The 21,148-nt window shown below is 35.6% G+C and overlaps 1 protein-coding gene across 3 annotated transcripts in view; it reads right to left on the minus strand.

Moving 5' to 3' along the window:
* Positions 1–21,148, minus strand: part of LOC150104064 (tubby-related protein 3-like) — a 99,968-nt gene that overhangs the window by 25,797 nt on the left and 53,023 nt on the right. For all 3 annotated transcript variants that reach the window (XM_090396733.1, XM_090396731.1, XM_090396734.1), the window contains one exon: positions 13,747–13,834. In XM_090396733.1, the coding sequence (XP_090252859.1) occupies positions 13,747–13,834 (88 nt within the window). The remainder of the gene's footprint in view (positions 1–13,746; positions 13,835–21,148) is intronic.

The following is a 21,148-nucleotide window of genomic DNA, read 5'->3' on the forward strand; positions in this document are numbered from 1 at the left end:
TCCTATCCATATCACCAGTTTAGTATCCATTCCCATCTGCTCCAATTTGCATAACAGTGTTAAATGGGGTATCTGTCAAAAGCCTTAGCAAAATCCAGAAGTACCACTGTGAAGCCTTTTCCTTTGTCCAACTCAGATGTCATTCTATTATAAAAAGTTAATAGATTGCTAAGGCAGGATCTACCTTTAACAAAACCATGTTGACCCCTATAGAGTATCATATCCTGATCCACCCATTCTTTAATTTTGTCTTTAACCAACTTTTCCAATACTTTTACCACCACTCCCGAGATGGTGATTGGTCTGTAATTAATATACACCAAGAAACTAGAACGCTGGCTGCCATTATTTTTTAATAGTTGTACTGTTATTACTAGAATTTCAGAGGCACATTTATATTCTGAACAATAAAAAATATCAGATAAGTATCCATTTTTAAACTGCAACAAACTTCCTACATCTTCAGCACTCGGCTTACTTTTTTTTTTAAAACAGACAAGATGCTTTTTAGAAGAGAAACTTTTTTTTCAACTTACATTTTTAGAAGAAATAGGTAAATAAGCTGGAAAAACTTGCTGAAATAATTTTTGTTGTTGTTGTTCTTTGTTGGATTGGACAGTATGTAATAACTTGATAAGAAATTATATTCTTGTTATAATCCTCATTTTACCCAGGCGTAAGCAAACAAGCGTTTGTGCACTGCATGAAACATTCTCATGCATAGGTCACTGTACCTTTTCCCCTCCTTTTCTCTTTTTTTCTTTTTATGTGAATTCCATTTAAAAAAAAAGCTGTTAATCTATGGTCTAATGCAATCAGTATAATGCATTAGACCAAACAGATTTTTTTTATTACCATTCTGCCACTTTTTAATAGGCAGGATGGTGGCCTCACACACAGCAATGTAATTCATCTCCTATCTAAAAAGAGTTCATAAAACATCCATGCTCACAGTGGGATCTGAACCTACAGCCTGTTGGTTAGAGGATAGATACACTAATAGTTGGACCAATCAAGTCAGTGGAAAACTAATGCAATGCATTATGGTGAGTCATAACCAAGGCCAGTTTGATGTTTAATGATGTCTTATCAGTGGGATATACTCATGAAGATAGTGATATCCTGATAGCAGAAGTCATATCTACCATATACAAGTTGCATATATCATTATCACCAATATATGTTATTGCAATATTCTGAATTAGTGATAGTTGTAGCAACTCTCTCTCTCTCCCTGCTGGACTGGACAATATATATTTACTTGACAATTTCTTATCCAAATGAGAAGGCAAAATTTGCAAATGAAACAGTTCTGCTTGTTTATGCTTGGGTTAAAAAAAAAAAAAAAAAAAAGAGAAAGAATATAATTTCTTGTCTAATATTATATATTTTCCACAAATTCAAACTATCCCTAATCTAGAGCAACGTAATATGGTAAAAGCCTAGAACACCTATAATACCTTTCCTTGAATGCATTCACTGACAAAGCACTCAGAACAGATTCTGACATCATATTCCAGCCATTCACTACTCTGCAAGCCAAAAAAAACTAATTCTGAAGCCCTTACCAAAGGGAGTGGGGAAGAGAACAAGGGATGACCCCCTTGTTCGCTTCCCCACTCCCAGCCAAGTGCTGAGAAATTTCCTCTGTATCAATCCTATAAAAACCCTTTCAGTAACTTAAATGTTTTCATCATATTTTCCTCGATTCTACCTATCAATCATAACCTACAAACTCTCAATCTATCCTTGTAGGGATATTCCACAAATCACTCACCATCTTGGTCACCTGCCTCTGGATTTACTCCACTACTTCTCCAAGAAACCCAGGTAATCCTAATGGTTTCCTTGGCCACATCTGCAATATGCTCAATAAACTTCAACTTCCTATTTCTGCCCCCCCCCTGCATTAATGTAATACAAAGCTTGTATCATGCTTTCTCTTCCATCAGCCATATACAAGCCCTTCTGTCCATCAAATTCAGACCAAAGGTATATAAACTACACAATATTCTTTCTATAATAATAATCGCATGATGATACACGGCCGTGAGTCTCCTTTACGGGGAGGTACAGCACCATCTCAGTCCCCCAAAATTTTATCCGGGCTCTGGAACCGGCATAGCTGACGAATCAGACCTATGGCTGGGTCTCTTTCTATGCCACCCACCCAATAACTCATTTACAATCAAGGCCCTCCTCTTCAAATCACCTCTATCATAGCATGGCAGAAGGCTCACAACCTTTACTCTCTCACTCTTCTTTTTCATCTCTTCCAATAATTCTCATATTTTCTCTCACAATGCACTTTCCCCTTTCAAGCATCTAATAGTGCCTGCCAAAACAATCAATTTTTATGTCTTTGCATTCTGAAAACCTCACTAATATTGTTAATTTTTGCATCAGGGAAACAAGATTTAATCATGCTCTTATCAAGTACTCCTCTTATCACAGAATTACCATAAAAAATCTTTCTTCTTACTCTCCTCTTGCTCTGTCATATGTTCTTTTTCTTACCTTGTGCCATTTCTTTCTCTTCTCAGCTTACTTCTCACTTACTTGACATTTCTAGAGGTTGTTCAAGCTTCACAAAAAACTTTACAGGAATGTTCTACCATTCATGACATCCTTTTTCTCCTGACCTTCCACCACTGCACTTTTATCAACAACTCACCAATATTTACATTTTTCCTGCCTTTTGTCAACATTCTCTATTCCACTATTGTACATTTTACTCTCCCACATAACTGACACTCACTGTCAAAACACTTCTTACACATTCACTCACCAGTGATATTACATCTCATTTTCCTCCTACAATTCTTTCACAAAAAGAGTGGAGGTCTGCCTCATCCTTTTGTGATGTTGCCATGATATGGTACCATCAGAATCTGAGAGGAATGAAAACAAAGAAGGCAAACGTTAGGCCAGTAACATTAGCGAAAGACCAGAAGGCTAAGGCTCAAACTGCCAGTTGAGTAACAGAAAAGCTTATTACATCATTTGGGCCTTACAAAGTCTACTTTGAAATTTTTGATGATTTGCAGTTGTTTTAGGGCAGTAGTTTTTTTGTCTGAGTGAGAAGCTGGAGTTTCTGTGTGCCACTGAATATATATGCTGTGTTTTATTATGTACATTTCTTGTAGCTTTGTAGTCCATCCTGTATAGATGACCAAGGCAAATCACCTCCTATAATATCATGAATACTCACAGATACTTCTGATTTTGTGCTAGAAGGGCACAAAATCAGAAGTATCTGTGAGTATTCATGAAAAACTCTCATTAGTCTTGATATTAACAAGTACTGGTTCTGATAGCATCCTTCAGCTGTGCTCAAAACATCTGCTACACAATTAACATCCATCCACTATTGTCTGAGCTTCCATGGCTCACTCAGTGTAGACGAAGCCCTTTGGTTGGAAAGACCTGGGTTCAATTCCCATCAGTGATGTGACGGTCTTTATCTGGTCTTTTTCGACTAAAGGTGAGTTAGCCAGTCTCATACGGAGGTAGAGAGTTTTTCATCCCCCAGAACAGGCAAACTGGTCCCATGAACACACATGAATACGTCCCAGCCATATGCCAGTCCTGAGCCCGGATAATTTTTTTTTTTTTTTGGGGGGGGGGGGAAGCAATGGTGGACTACCCTGTAAAAATCTCACCAGGAATACCACTTACAGTTGGAAAGGGAAAACCAGGCACTATTGTCTATACAAGCTATTGTACTCACCTAGTACCTAACAACATGCAATTATGCCTTTATCCAGCCTGTCCTTAAAAATAGATGTAAAAGTCAGCCATCAAACTATTATTCTAATGTCATCACCTCAATACTCTTGAAAGTGAAGGGGAAGGTCATTAACAGCTTCTTCACTACTTGGAGACCCATTAATTAATTAGTGATCACCAACATGAATTATTCAGGCTGCCTTCTCTAATGCCTCAAAAAATTCCTCCTCTTCTTCACTTCTTCTTTAGTAGAACCTTCTGTGGGACCATAAGCACAAATAAGTCTTATTATCTGGTTCCCCAGTCTGATATTAGCCACACACTACCTGATATTGCTTGCCATTCAAGAAGATTATCATCACATTTAGTGCTTAATATTTTAGCTACTCCTTCTTTTCCCTGACTGTTATTTCCTGTGTGTGTATATATATATATATATATACACAGGATTTTGTACATATATATATATATATATACAAAAAAAAAAAAAAAATGGACAAAATGACCATTTTCAGAAGGAAAAAAAAAAAAAAAAAAAGGCAGTTTTTGAAGCATATCATAAGAAAACTTGGTTGCCAACTGCAACTTGCTTTCTCTTCTGATGTGTGCAACTGTTTCTATGTTAGAGAAAAACAAACTTTTTTTCCAGGTAATGCCTCAGCACACTGATTTGTCTCTGTTTACATGAACATCACAACTGTTATTAAGATATTTCACTTCTAAAAAAAAAAAAAAAAAAAAAAAAAAAAAAAAAAAAAACTTCTGTGAATTACACACGTGTAGTTCACAGTTTGCATGCTATTAGAGAAACAAAGCATATTTCTTCTTTATTATTATCCAGGAAGTCAAGGACTCATCGACAGAGGCTATAAATCATCCAAAGCAGCTAACATACCTTCACTTAAATTCATTTACACTAGATGTACTCACTATCCCTAAGGGCAAATTATTCCACTCACTCACTGCTCTCTAGGAGAAAAACCTATCTCTTACCTCTTTTTTGACTGTGAACAACCTTAACTTCCATGGATGCCCCAGTGTTTTCTCTCTGCTTTCCATATAATGAAAAATTTCATCAGTTGAAATGCTATAACACCCATTAAAGTTTATAGACCTCTATCATATCACCCCTCTTTCTCCTGTTAACCAATCTGCAATCTACATACTCGCAATCTGTCCTCATAATCTAAATCCCATAATCCAGATATAATCTTAACCCTTCTTTGCACTCTTTCCAAAGCTTGTTTATCCCCTTGAAACCAAGGATCTGTGCACAATAATCCAGGTGTGGTATTATTCCTGACCTGAGACTTAAGTTATACAAATGTGTGAAAGGCCCAGCCAATTCAGCTGAACATTCCTTTAGCAAAGGCTGATATTCCATCTGTCCCTATCGACAAATTCTTATCCAGGTTATGCAACAGCTCTTCAACCTCATTTTCATGAACCTCTAACTCTTCATCCAACGTAGCAGTAGCACCGTGCACCATGCTACATACACCTGATTTAATATAACTGAATAATATTCTTAAGCTTCAGACAATCGTGTACCACCTGCATTCAATAAAGTTATTCTTCCACATTCATTTTTTCTTTTGCTTGCAGCATAATGATAAAATTCTTTGGGATTGTCTTTAGCTTGCATGGCCAATTTCTTTTTCATATTCCGTTTTAGCTTTCCTCACAATACTCGTTACTTTTCTGGCCTGAGCTTAATATATTTCATAACTCTTCTCTCTTATTCTCACGATATTCTTTCCACATCATCTTCTTCTTGTGGATCTCTTGCTTAATAAGGTTGCACATCCATTTCACTTCCAACCTATTTATTCTTTGAATACTAGGGATACACTGAGATACTGCCTCATTCAAGCACTTCTTCAAAGATTCCCATGCATTGCTGACATTTTTCCCATTCAGTAACTGATACCATGGGACCAAATATAATATTCTCCTAAGTTGATCATAATTTCCAGCTTTGTAGTTCAGCATGTAGCCTGTTTTAATTGGAGCTTCAATACAAGTAGATACTTCCCAAGAAAGTACAGCATGATCACTGTCATCAATTGGTAGTAAAATAGCCATATATTTCATTTGCTATGAGAAAATCCAACACTCTTTGACCTCGAGTTCCTTCTTTTACATGCTGCTTGAGAAAGTTATCTCACAACAATTCAATAAATTCCTGTTCTTTCTTATCATGAGATTTCTCTTCTACTCAATAAATGTTTGGAAAATTAAAGTTGCCCATAATGATCATTTGCTTGGTACCCATAAGTGTCACCAAATGTCACTAATGTATTAATGATTTTGCAATTTCTTGTGGTGTATATTTATAAAAATATACTGTTCATGAGATTGCATTTTTACTAAGATAAAGACTTACTTGAATTTTAATATAATATAACAAGTATTTCAATGATCAAAGTAATTTTATAAAAGAGTGCATTTCAAAACAGCATTAAAGCTATTCTTGGCTTTTGTACTCTAGAGTATTTATTTAGTAACTTGCCTGATTGAAACTAAAAAAAAAAGGAGATGGCTCACTCAAAAAATTTAGTAGAAATTCCAAATGTCAAGTTTCATTAATATCTGTGTGGACAGAGTGAAGCTAATATATGTATAGATGGACAGAAAAAAATGAATCTAATAATCATTTACACATTTTGCCAAACACAGGTTAAAAACAAGTATAAAAATGATAAGTGTATTATTATTTCTTTATATTAATACTGACAAATAAAAAATTTGAGGTTTTCTCATTTCTAAATCTTACAAAATAATTATGATGTGATGGCAAAACAGTGATATAACATTATTTAAATTAAGGGGATATTAAATTCCACATTATTTCAAAGCCGAATAAGAAACTCAAAGGTCGGAATCAAAGAGTTTCATGCCGAATATAGTAAACTATAAAAGTTTCGGTGGATTGTAGCGTAAGCTAAAGCACATAGTTCAACACTAAGCAACTCATTGCAAAAGTGGATAAAGTTCTGATCACTATTCTTAGTATTTTCCATAATGTAAAACACATCTCCTAGGAGATGTATGATGTTATACATTATGGTGTAAAGGTCACTACCCAGACCGGTTTCGACCTTTGCTGAGGTCTCATCAGTGAGTAGGTAGACCTAGATAATATTAAGGTTATAGCGAAAAGAACTTATACTTTACTATACGAGTTGTCAAAAAGGTGCACCTATAAATTATTACTTAAATAAAGAGCCAATAGGCTTCACTTCGGCGATGTAACATTATTTAAATTAAGGGGATATTAAATCCCACATTATTTCAAAGCCGAATAAGAAACTCAAAGATCGGAATCAAAGAGTTTCATGCTGAATACAGTACACTATAAAAGTTTTGGCGGATTGTAGCTGATGAGACCTCAATAAAGGTCCAAACCGGTCTGGGTAGTGACCTTCCACCATAATGTATAGCATCATACATCTCCTAGGAGATGTGTTTTACATTATGGAAAATACTAAGAATAGTGATCAGAACTTTACCCACCTTTCCAACGAGTTGTTAGTATTGAACTATGTGCTTTAGCTTATGCTACAATCTGCCGAAACTTTTATACTTTACTATATTCGGCATGAAATTCTTTGATTCCAATCTTTGAGTTTCTTATTCAGCTTTGAAATAATGTGGGATTTAATATCCCCTTAATTTAAATAATGTACATCGCTGAAGTGAAGCCTATTGGCTCTTTATTTAAGGGATATAACATTTAAAAATTTAATATAAACGTTAGATATAAAAGAAAAGAATTTTCAGTCTAGCTAATTCGCATTCATCTTAAAATTCTAATGCTCTCTCCATGTCCTAAACATGATTCAAATAGATTCCAACCAAATGCCACTGCCCATCAACTGTGTTAAAGAGACACTTATTTGTATGAGTACCAGATCAATATATACTATTTTGAATAGAGTGGGAAATAAACTATATCCCTGTCTAACATCTTGACTAATTTCAATCTCTTCTGTTAATTTATTACCAAACTGTATTTTTGTATCTTTATATAAACCTTGTATAGCTTTGTACTAAATATAATGGATATCCTTGTTTATTCATTAAACTTCATAATTTTTCTCGATGTATTTTATCAAAAACTTTCTCATAATTTATTTATAAAGGCCAAATGAGTTGCCAAATTAAATTGTCTTTTTCAATAATTTGCTTTAAAACATAATTGTCTATCCACAATCTTCACCTTCCATGTCTGCCACCATTTTGTTCTTCTGAGAGTAGACTGTCTGCAATATTTCAAAGTCTTTTATTCAAAATTTTACTGCAAATTTTGAAACCTGTATTTAATAAACTTATTCCTCTGTAATTTCCACAATAATCTCTATCTCCTTTCTTAAATCTAGATATAATATAGCATTTGACTAATTTGATGGAATCTCACATTTCTGCCAACAGTTAGGTATTAACTGTAAAAATCTTAGATGTAAATATTCTCCACCATATTTTCAAAGCTCTGTATTTATACCATCTAATCCAATTGATTTTCTATTTTTTGATACCTTTATTGCTTCTTTTAATTCATTCAATCTAAATGGTTCTATATCAGTACTGATTTCTTCATTATTATTTTCTATTCATAAATTTGGATCATACCATAAATTCTTATAATCCATCCATTGTTTCTCTTGTATTACGTTGATTTGTACTGTATCTCTTTCTTAATTGTTTAATTTCCTTAATATTCTGTAGGCTATATCTTGTCTTCCATTCATTCAACATACCATACTTTAACGTTATTTCCCATCAAATAAGAAATAAAATCAAGATGCTGTTTTTCATTTTGTTTTTCTTCAAATTGCTTCCATCTATTATTCTTCTGATTGCTACATATAACTGCCCATAAACAGAACCCTGTTATTTACAACTTCTACCAAATCTAAATCAGGCGTGGCCAACTTCATTCTATACGAGGGCCAATATATGAGTGGTAGTGTCACAGGCCGCACAATTTTAGACAGAACTTAAATAAAAATAAATTCTGCATTTTTTCAAGGCAATAGTTATATGTATTGAATTACTATATTTGTTAAATCATTTTACTACTGGGAGAACAATATAAAACACTTGATTGATTTAAATATAAGTTGTTAAATTAAATTTAATTACCTATTTCTGTTTTTTTTACATGTAACACAACTTAATGAGAACACTCTGGGCGTTCACGTGCGGCAACAAGTTCATCAAAGTTGATTTTCAATGATGATGATGACGATATTCGTAACAAATCCTGAAGGTGGTCATCAGTGACGATTTAACCGCCCTCATAGTTGAGAAAGTGCAATCACATATGTATGTGCTTCCAAACATAGATGCAATTCTCAAGCTGAAATCACTCAATGCAGGATATTTTTCCCTTGGTACCAGTTTCCAAAAGTCAATGCCTATCTCAACCCTTGACTGGAAAAAGGGGTCACTTTGAAGGTCACACAACAACCAATCACACAACTCCAATTGAATAGTGTCATGCTGCTCTGAAATGTTGCATTTCATTGGGTTGTTAAATAATGTCAGTTGTGGCAGTATGTCACTGAAGTCAGAAATCGCTTACTGAATTGCTCTAAAAGTTGTTCTAACATTGGCACAGAAAACTTGAAGTCAATGTCATGGCTCTCCTCCATCAACTCCCTGCAGGAAGGGAAATGTACCCAGTTTCCTCTGACTAGGGTGAATTTAAAAACCTTCAGTCGACTTATGAACCCATCTAGGTGTCCAACTAAATCTGAGATTGTTTGGTTACGTCCCTGTAACTTCACGTTGAGTTCATTCATGTGATGTGTGATGTCTGTTAGAAAGGCGAGTAAGCAGTTAAAACGAGGATCACATAGTTTTATGATTATCTCTTTGTTTGTCTTCTCGTGTTCCTCTAAAAACTGTTTTATTTTCTTTCTCAAAGCAAAAGATCATTTCAAAAAAAAAAAAGAAAGAAACTTGCAGTGTGTCAAGGTCTAATTTCCGCCCTTAATTAGATTCACACACTTCATTACAGTTAGTGGGACACTTTCAAACTCACTGGCAATTTTATCTTCTCCAAATGTGCGTGCTATTTTCACAGAACAGTGTTTTACAACTTCACCATCAGATAATGATTTTTTTTTTTTTTTTTGCTATCTCTGTGCTTACAACAAACGATGCCAAGACTGAGCTTTTTTGTATTGATGTTGGTTTAGTAAAAATAGATTTCTGAGCACTAACCTTTCACTTCAAATTGACAAATTTTAGTAACATACTTGTCCAACATACTCTTGGTATTTAGCAGCATGGTGCTGTATGTAGCATTTGAGGCTATATTCCTTATGCACAGACAATACTTGTAAACACACAAGGCACTGTGGTTTGTTGTCGTTATTGTCTGTGCAACAATAACACTGTTAACTGTGAAACCGAGTCTCTGTAACTGATCACTGTAACCAGAGCAGAGTAAGTGACTTTCAATCAGTGGCAGCCGGTAAAAGTGGGAGTACTGCATATACAAAATAAAATAAATTCTTTTTTTCCTAATCAGTAACAAATTTATTAATAAATAAATTTACATATTAAAAAATTGCTTTATTAAAAATATTTCACCCTCACCATGAACAAACACCGATAATAAAAGTTTCGTATCTCACAGAAATAATGCGTGCAAGCATACGATACACTACCCAAACAAGCAGTGTCGGAATCACTTGTAACATGCAATGACAAGCATAAACGAATATTGGCGAGTCTAGCTGCAATTCTCACGCTGCGTCAGATCGCAGGGCATTTGTTTCGTGTAACGATAATTGAAAAAATATAATTCTTTTCATATTTTCAATAGTGACACTCATCATAATTCAGCCTTGTATCTATAATAAATAAATAATTATATGTTATTTTAACAAAATAAAATGTAAGCATTGTTATTATTTATAAATTGCTTTTAAAAGATAACTCGATTTATAAAATCTACTGCTTCTCTGTGCGAGTTGTAGTAGTGGAAGTGGTAGATTTCTATGTGCTCCAGAGTAACGCATCATTGAAAGCAGTGGCGGCTCGTACATAAGCACTGTGACACTGTAGCACTCCCAAGGAAAAAAAAATGAAAAAATTATTTAATTTTTTCCTTGGGTGTGCTGCAGTGTCACAGTGCTTATGTACGAGCAGCCACTGCTTTCAATGATGCATTACTCTGGAGCGCATAGAAATCTACCACTTCCACTACTACAACTCGCACAGAGAAGCAGTAGATTTTATAAACTGAGTAATCTTTTAAAAGCAATTTTGATTCTGTGTTGAGAATATAAATTGTTTCAGTCATTAGAAATAATGAATATAATTAGTATATCAATCAGAAAATCTGCGGAAACTAATAGCTAAATTGATAATACATATAATTTAATATAGTTTTTATCCTGTGTCGGGGGTGCACAAAATCACGTTACGGGCCGCTTGCGGCCCGTGGGCCTGCTGTTGGCCACCTATGATCTAAATGAAGTAGATTATTTTTAAAGGCATTAACAACAATTCATATATTTTATATATAAAAAGAAATGATTAAAATGAATACTCTGATGAAGTCAACCTAAAATTTGTTATTGTGTTTCATCCGGAAGTCAAGTAGAGCATAACTACTAAATCTGAACTCATAACATTGACACACAGATATGGAGTGTGATATGCAGTGTTAGGAAGTTACAGCATGAGTGCTTTATGCAATCTGATGAATAAATAATTCTGAAGGATTATTAAAATGTAAGTTGACTCATCTGTTCTAATTAAATTATACTTGACAAGAAATTATATTCTTGTTTTAACTCGTTTATCCATGCATGAGCAAAGAAAAGTTCACACATGAAGTATCTTCGCAACTATACTGCTTGTATGCGATAAGAGTTAAAACAAGAATATAATTTCTTGTCAAGTATAATTTAATTAGAACAAATGAGTCAACTTACATTTTAATAATCCTTCAGAATTATTTATTCATCAGATTGCATAAAGCACTCATGCTGTAACTTCCTAACACTGCATATCACACTCCATATCTGTGTGTCAATGTTATGAGTTCAGATTTAGTAGTTATGCTCTACTTGACTTCTGGATGAAACACAATAACAAATTTTAGGTTGACTTCATCAGAGCATTCCTTCGACTGAATGACTTCACATTGTACTGCCTTAGGTTGCCATAATGCAAAGCATATTTCCTTTGACATGTATATTGCTGTGACTTATGGGAAGAATCATTACCCATACCAGTTTTTACTTCAATAAAAGTGAAGATACTTCACATTCACTAATGAGTTCAAAGTAGCTGATTAGTCATCATTGTCTGGTAGCATCCTCTAGCAAGAGGGGGTTGCAGCAGATGAGCAGCTCTTCTCCATTTCTCTCTGTCTGTTGCCTCCATCATTCTTAAACCAGTCCATTCCATGATGTCATTGAACCACTCTCTAGTTGGTCTTCCACGTCTTCTCTTCCCCTCAACTTTCCCTTGTAATATAGTTCTTGTCAGGTGTCCCGAAGAACCTCTCAGATGTCCTGCAAATTTGGTCTTTCTTTGCATAATATTCTTGAGCAGTGTTCTTTCCATCCCAACTCTTAAAACTTCTTGATTTGATATTCTCTCTGTATAGCTAATCTTTTCTATCTTTCTATAACACCACATTTCCAATCCATTAATTCTTTCCATATCTCTCTTTCTGAGTGTCCATGACTCACTTCCATAACTTGCAATACTCCAAACTGTTGCTTTAACTATTCCAATTCTAACACCTATTTTAATATTCTTGTTTATTAAAATTCTCTTAATTTCCATAAATGCCGATTTAGCTTTGCCTATTCTATTTCTAATGTCCAACTCTGAAGTTCCTTTCTCTGAGATCCAGCTAACTAAATATTGAAATCTTTCCACTTCTAAAATTTTTCCTTCACATCTTATCTTTACATTATCTCCTATTTTTCTGTCCATCATCATTATCTTGGTCTTCTTTGTGTTAATCCTTAGTTCGTACTCTTTACAAGAGTTTTCAATTCTTTGAACAGTTTGTTGTAATCCATTTTCACTTTCTGCCATCAGCACTACATCATCTGCATATCTTAAGTTATTAATGATTCTTCCATTTATTTTTATTCCTTCTTCTACATCCTCAAGTGTCTCTCTCTAAGCATCTGTTCACTATAAAGGTTAAACAATAATGGTGATAGCTTGCATCCTTGTCTAACTCCTCTCTCCAGGAATTCCCCTGTTTCCTCTCCATTTACACATACTGACGCTGTTTGTGACCAACATAATCTCTTTAAAATTTCTAAGTCATAAGAGTCAATATCGATATTTTCTAGAATGTCAAAAAGCCTTTTATGTTTCACTGTATCAAATGCCTTTTCAAAATCTAGAAATCCCAAAAACAACTTTCCACCATGGTTTAGTGTTTTCTTTTCTCCCCAATAATTCTTAGACAAGTTATAGCCTCTCTAGTTCTGTTGGTTCAAAATCCAAACTGTTCCTCATTCATTTCTTTTTCTATTTTATTCTTAATTCTCTCTAAAATTATTTGTACCAAAATTTTTGCTGTGTGAGTTATAAGACTTGTCGTTCTAAAATTGTTACAGTCTAAAACTCCCGTCTTTTTTGGAATGGGGATAAAAATTGATCTTCTAAACTCCTCTGGTAATTCTTGTCCCTCATAAATTCCGTTAATAATTTGCCATAAAACTTCCATACCTTTTCCACCTATATTCCTTATAAGTTCTATCTGTATACCATCTATTCCAGAGGATTTTCCTTCTTTCGTCTTTTGAATTGCTAGATTCATTTCCTCCCTCATGATGTAATAAAATATTAATTAATATAAAATATAAATTAATATAAAATAATAATTCCTCCCTCATGATGTAATAAATGTTTTTGCTGCAGACGATTAAAAATTAATTTTATCACTGAATTAGTAAGATTACTATTAACTATCTGAACTGCATTACTGATATATATATAAAAAGAAACATAAAAACTACTTACGTATATAATAGCTGCCATTTCAGAAACCTTTTCCTCTTGTGTGTTTTCTATATCATAAGCTGTGAATTCAGTACCAAGTAGATTTGATCTATTAAAAAATGACTTATTTTATCATAAAACAAAATTTTACTTGAATTAATTTAACAGTGAAAAAAATATGCACAGAATACTTCAAATTAAGTAGTTTTCTTTTTACATTATATTAATGTAGAAACAGAGTTAATATAGTCTGGACAGATAAAAGTAAAAATTTTTTAAAAATTTTCTTTGCTTCAAGTGAGGTAAAATTGCAAAGTTATTACTCGAGTACCATAAAATTCAATTTACAGTACTTTTTATTTTATTTATTATTATTATTATTTCATCATACCTCCGAGGAGTCCGAAGACTCATCGAGGGAGGGCATCAACTCTACAAATCTCCATCTCCACCAATCACCACTACCATCATCATCATTTTATTATTTTATCATAATTTACATCCAATGGCATCTACTTGAGTATTAACTGTTACAACGAGATACTCTGCTACTGATGACTACTCTTGAGGGGCGTTTATTTGGTTCTTTCTTCAAAAGAGTCACTATCTTGATGGCTGCTTTAAAGGTCATCAAGGTTAGATCCACTTTACAGGCTACTTGATATTTACTCAAAAAATGTTTAATCAGCATTTTTATGAGCATACTTTTTAACACTAGCAAAAATTCAGACACATTTACAATAAAAAATAGCTTTTTTTTTTAAAGCATTATCTCATGTATCAAACAGGCATTCCTATCAGCCAAAGTTACAGTTTTGTAACATATCTGTACTGAAATTCAGATATCTCACAAATTAAAAATAAATTTTATTAAGTTAGGCATCATTGTAATCTCACTTCTCTCATAACTGACAAAATGTTGTCAATTATGAGAGAAGCAAAAGTCACTGCTATATTATCAGAAGTGATTAAATGAGCTTACTTCAGTGCATAACATTGCAAAATACAGAACTTAAAATTTCTGCTATTTCATTTTGAGATAATAATTAACTTTCCTCAAGGGCTCACTTTAGTGAGCACGGGCATGGCAAACCTGAGGTACCTAATGCTGGACCATGCCTTACTTCATGTAATATATATCTGTTATATTATTCTGTAGACTGGTCCCTCCTCTTCTTTCTTTGCTTCTTTCTCCTCTCCTTGCTCCTTCCCCCTGATGCTATTAGAGTATTCGAGGGATAGGGGTGAGTCTTTCCTATCTTGCTAAGTCATTTCGTCTTATGCAGCCACCGAAGGAGGCAAGCTAGCCTCAATAGGTGCCGGTCCCAAGCCCAGATAAATGCGAGGGTTGATGTCAGGAAGGGCATCCGGTCGGAAAACTTCAGTGCCAACTCAAACTATGATTATGAGTCGAAGAGAAAATGATATAAGGGCTAGGGCATACCCCCTTAAGTGACGCGCAGCCACATCGCCCTACAGCTGTGAGAAGTGGACGAGGGCTACCGCATCAAGGGTGGGTGCGGTTAAAGAAGCGAGCCCAGCAGGTGGAGAGGATGTTGCGAGTGGGAACACTGAATGTTGGAAGCATGACTGGAAGGGGAAGAGAGGTGGCAGACATGATGAGGAAGAGGAAGTTGGACATTTTATGTGTGCAGGAGACAAGGTGGAAAGGGGGAAAGGCAAAGGAACTGGGAGATGGATATAAATTGTTCTACTCTGGAGCGAATAACGAGGGAAGAAATGGTGTAGGAATTGTGGTGTGTGGCAGAATGAAGGGTGAAGTACTGGACATGGGTAGAAGGAATGACAGGATCATGCGAATGAAATTGGGTCTTGGAGAAGAGCGGGTGGTCGTATTATGTGTATATGCCCCGCAAGTTGGTTGTACAGCAGAGGAAAAAGATGAGTTCTGGAACGTGTTAGATGAAGAAATGAGGGAATTGGAAGAAAATGAGATGGTGATTGTCGGAGGAGACTTGAACGGGCACATAGGAAGACAGAATAGAGACTGTGAAAGGGTGCATGGTGGCCACGGAGTGGGAATGATGAACCAGGAAGGAGAGAGGGTTGTGGACTTTGCAGTAGTGTTTGATCTGGCAATTGTGAACTTGTTTTTCTTCAAGAGGGAAGAACATTTGATAACATTTAGAAGTGGTAACAACAGCTCACAAATTGACTACATTTTGACTAGAAGAAAACATCTTAAGGTTGTGACAAATTGTAAAGTAATTCCAACAGATCAAGTAGCACAGTAACACTGACTGCTGTGCGCAGACTTTAAAATAAGATCGAAGATAAGAACTTCTGGTTGCCATGGGATGAAGACAATTAAGTGGTTTCGCTTAAAAGAGGAGAGTGTGAGGAATTGTTTTAGGGAGAGAGTGTTAGAGAGTATTTTGGATGGACTGGAAAGTGTACAAGATTGGTGGAAACATAATTCAAAAGTAATCCTGAGCTGTGCAATCGAGGTGATTGGTGAGACATCTGGAAAGATTAGAGAGCAGAAGGAAGGTTGGTGGTGGAATAATGATGTACAAGTGGCAGTGACAGCTAAGAGGAAGGCAAAGCAGAAGTGGGATGAGTCAAGAGTGGAAGAGGACAGAGAGGTGTACAAAGAGAGAAAGCAAGAAGCCAAGAGAGTTGTGGCACAGGCGAAGGCCATGGCATATCAAGATCTGTATGATCAATTAGAAACAAAGGAAGGACAGAGAAAAATTTACCAACTAGTGAAATGTAGAAATAAAGCAGCTAAGGACATCTTACATGTGAAACAGATCAAAGATGCTGAAGGAAGAGTATTATGGAGGGATGTGGACATAAGAAACAGATGGAAAATATACTTTGAGGGACTTTTGAATGAGGAAAATGCAAGGACTCACAGAGGAGATGGTGCAGAACATCAGTAGAATGGAAGTGATGGAGGCCATGAAGAGGATGAGGAATGGAAAAGCTGTGGGCCCCGACAGAATTCCAGTGGAGGCATGGAAGGCACTGGGGGAAGAGGGAATTGACCTGCTGTGAGACCTGTTCATGAAAGTTTGCCAACAAGAAAATATACCCGAGGAATGGAGGGAGAGTACTCTTGTTCCCATCTACAAGGGTAAAGGGGATGCACAAGACTGTAAAAATTACAGAGGAATAAAGTTGATGTCCCACACAATGAAGATCCTAGAAAGGGTTCTTGATGGTAGATTGAGGGAGGAGGTGGAGATTGCAAAGGAACAATTTGGCTTCATGCCTGGTAGATCAACAACAGATGCTATCTTTGGGTTATGACAGATGATGGAAAAATATCGAGAGAAACAAAGGGAGCTACAGCTGGTATTTATTGATCTTGAGAAAGCATACAATAGAGTGCCAAGGCAAGAAGTCTGGAGGTGTCTGAGGGAGAAGAAGGTGCCGGAGAAATATGTCAGGTTGGTGCGAGAAATGTACAGAAATGTACAGACCTGTTTGGGACAGGCAGAAAGTTTTCAAGTAACAGTTGGCTTGCATCAAGGGTCAGCATTAAGTCCGTTTCTGTTTAATATTGTGATGGAGGTGGTAACAGAGGAGGTGAGAGAAGATGCACCTTGGACAATGTTGTATGCAGATGACATCTTGCTGTGTGTAGATTCAAGAGAAGAAGCGGAAACTAAACTGGAAAGATGGAGAAAAGTACCGGAAGAGAGAGGTATGAGACTGAGCAGAAGTAAGACAGAGTATACGTGTTGCGCAGTGGGCGGTGGCCAGGAGACAGATCTGGAGCTGGAAGGAAATGTCATCAGGAAGGTGAGAGACTTTAGATACTTAGGTTCAACAGTGGAAGAAGATGGAGGAGCTGAGAAGGAAGTGAGATGCAGGATACAAGCGGGTTGGAGGAACTGGAGGGAGATGGCTGGAGTGTTATGCGATAAGAGGGTGCCGATCAATCTGAATGGCAAAATTTATAGGACAATAGTGAGGCCAGCTATGACATATGCTATAGAAACTGTGGCCCTGAGGAAAAATAACATCAGCAGGATGGAAGTAGCAGAGATGAGAATGCTTAGGTGGATGTGCGGTGTGACCAGAAAGGATCATCTGAGAAATGACTATGTCAGGGGAACAGTGAAAGTTACGAACTTAGGAGTGAAAATACAGGAGGCAAGGTTGAGATGGTTTGGTCATGTGATGAGAAGGGAGGACGAATATGTGGGAAGAAGGGTCATGCAGATGGATGTGCAAGGAAGGCGGAAGCGTGGGTGGCCAAAGAAGTGATGGAGGGAGCTGGTAGAAGAGGACTTGAAGATGAAGAACTTGGATGTGGTGACAGCCCAAGACAGGAAGGTGTGGAGGAGACTCATAACAAACAGTGACCCCACTTAAGTGGGAGAAGCTGTAGAAGAAGAATTAAACTTTCCTGCACTATGAAAAGAACTTTATCATGGTTTCAATCACAGTGCTCAAGACAGTAATGGTGGCACATAGTGGACTGGAGCAGAAGTTTCTCAGTTGCATTTCCAAATATCTGTGGAAGTGAAAAGAATATTATTGAATGTTGCCAAGCATTCAGCTGTTCAGAAAGTAGGAAAGGAACCCAGCGGGAGAAAAACTGAGGAGTTTCTGTATCTGTAATATATGAAGACTGTACAGAAATCAGAAGAGTTAGAAATGGAAGAGAGAAAGAGAGAGAGAGAGGAGAAGGAGACACATAAGTGAAGTTTTTAGCTGTCATTAATCCATATAGGGTTTATTTCAGTTAGAGCTGAAAGGAACTCTATTGATTTCCAGTTCATATAGAAATGGGCCTAGTAAAATTTAGTTATAGGTTTTTTTATTCTAAATTTTCTCAGTTCCTTCAAAATCTAAAATTTGCACAATTAATTTTTTCAGTTTTAACTTTTTTGTCATCAGTTTTAATTCTTATTTATACTTCATGGCTATTAAATTATATCAGGAAATTACAATGTATACTAAATATTAATTAAAAGAAAACTTTAATCAACAAGAAAAAATATTTATACTTCATGTATTTTCTACACTCAGTGGCTGCTATCTTTTAACCAGCACTTAAAATTGCATCCAGTCTCGCTCCAATCGAGTCTTCTGTTCAGTTTTCAAAATTTTTACTTCAAGACTTTTACACAGGTATGCTAATTAATATCATTAATTTAAGCCTATTAAATTTAACTTATAAGTCTAGTGTTACAAAAGGTCTGCTCCATCGGCAAAAATAACTTTGCTTTTCCTTTCTACTGTAAACCATTTAGGAGCAATGTGATTCTTCCATAATTTAAACTATTAATGTTTTTAGTTATTTCTTCAGGAACTTTTATGTAGAAGGCAAAGTTGTACTGAAGTGATAAAAGTGTTGATAAGGTTTATTCAATGGAGTTTGTTGTTACTTTCATATAGAAAGTGAAGTTATAGAAATGTCCTAGATGAAGACAAGATATGTTTTCTTCAGTGTTCTGTGATTTTAGAATGCAAGAAGAATTTGACCATGTTATGTTGCTGTTATACAGAAAGCAAATTTTGTGGTAGTCTTTCTCTGGTATGAATTCAAGAAGGAATAAATGTTTCTGCAGGAAGCTGTGTAGCTACAGTGTTTCATGTTGTTTGAAGTTGTAGTTGAAAGAATACAGTGATCCTTGCTTAGTTTAATTGATTGATGTTGTATATATTTGCATTTTTTTTATAAATTAAAATTTTTTATTTTGGTTATGAGGCATGTGAAGACTCAGTCTCTTAATGATTAACTTAGAAGATAAGATGTTTATGCAATATCGTGGGAGATGAATCTGTGCAAGTTAGATTTGGAGTTTATTTTCAGTGTAAACTCCAAATCTAACTTGCACAGATTCATATCTCATGTTTTATTTTATTCTGAATTAAGAGTCAAACCACTTGGATCTAACTGGGTATGAACTTAAAAATACACATCTACATATACACTTTCTTTTACACTTTAAAATGTAAAAGAAAGTTCATACCATGATATAATGAAATGCTTCAATTACTTTATGATAGATGATGCATAGTTCCTAGCAGTTCAACATTGCAACCATGATGATAGAACACTATTCTAATCAGTTGGGGCTCAAACTAAAGTTTTGAAACTATGTAGTGTAAATAAACACAATTTTTTATGGCTTCATATTTGAAAATACTGATTGTGAAGCAGAATTCCATTGTCCACTCAGTACTAAAGACAGAATTCTTATTACCATAAAGAACTGGGTGGAGAGCCGTATGATATTTTATAGGGATAGCATGGTTTTATGACGTCTTGCCTTAGTAATCTGTTTACTTTAATTAAAGTGACAATTGAGTTGGATAAAGGAAATGGCTACTCAGTGGTATATTTGGTTTGAAAAGGCATTTGACAGGATATCACATGGAACTTGGCTGCATAAACTGGAACAAATGGGGATGGATATGAAACTGATTTGGATAAGAGAGCAACTGATTGGCAATATCAAAGAGTAGTATATGGAAGGAATTGAATTCAGAAGAAGGCAGGTGATCAGTGGTGTACTGCAGCACTCAGCACTTGGTCTGCTGCTGCTTATTTGTACATTGATGATACAGGAAATGACTTGAAGGGAAATATTCAGTTGCTTACCATGATGCAAAGCTAGGAAGAGCAATGGTCAATGAAGATGATGTAGAGATCCTGTAAAATAACTTCGGCTGCCAGTTTAACATGGCAAAATGTTATGATGGGATGAAGAGCTCACAAGCTGTGTACCACAGTGATGAAACCGAAAGACTGGAAATTGATGAGGACAAGGATTTGGGATGATTGTGGACTGGGAATTGAAGTGTAGAGGACATATGGCAAAGGTAGCTAAAACAACTTTAGATCAGATTATGTGGCTATTTAAGAACATAATGACAAGCAGGGAATGGGAGGTGGTAAAAGGGATTCAAAGGCTAGCAATCAAGATTGTCATGGATCTATGGAATACTCCCCATGAGGATAGGTTGAAGGTGCATGAGCTTAGGCTAGTAAATAGGCAAAAAAGAGGGGATACAATAGATGCATATAAGTTATTAAAGTTATATAGGGTAGACACTGACGACTTTCTTCAGTGAATGGAACAGAAGAGAACAAGGGATCACTCCTGAAAACTGTGTAAGTCTGGTTAGCAAGCATGTTAAGATGTTTTTTGCTTAACAGGTAGTAACTGGGTTGCGAAGGGAGATGTATTTTGTTGGCAAATGAGTTCAAGGAGAGAGATAAGTATTGTGTGAACAACAATTAGAGTGGTCCTACCACGATGACTCTTTGACTCAATGTAGATATCTGAGAAATAATAAGAATAATAAAATGTAATAGGCCTCCAATCTTTTTGAGGTAGGAGGTTTAAATATCATCTAATCCAAACCATACCTCCAATATTGAAATACATTCTTAGATTGCAGGGTGCCCTATAAAAATTCCATTTGCTTCCATAGT

This window comes from Typopeltis vanoorti, chromosome 8 (assembly GCF_054136105.1).
Source record: "Typopeltis vanoorti isolate ZY-2024b chromosome 8, IOZ_Tvanoo_1.0, whole genome shotgun sequence".
Taxonomy (NCBI): domain Eukaryota; kingdom Metazoa; phylum Arthropoda; class Arachnida; order Uropygi; family Thelyphonidae; genus Typopeltis; species Typopeltis vanoorti.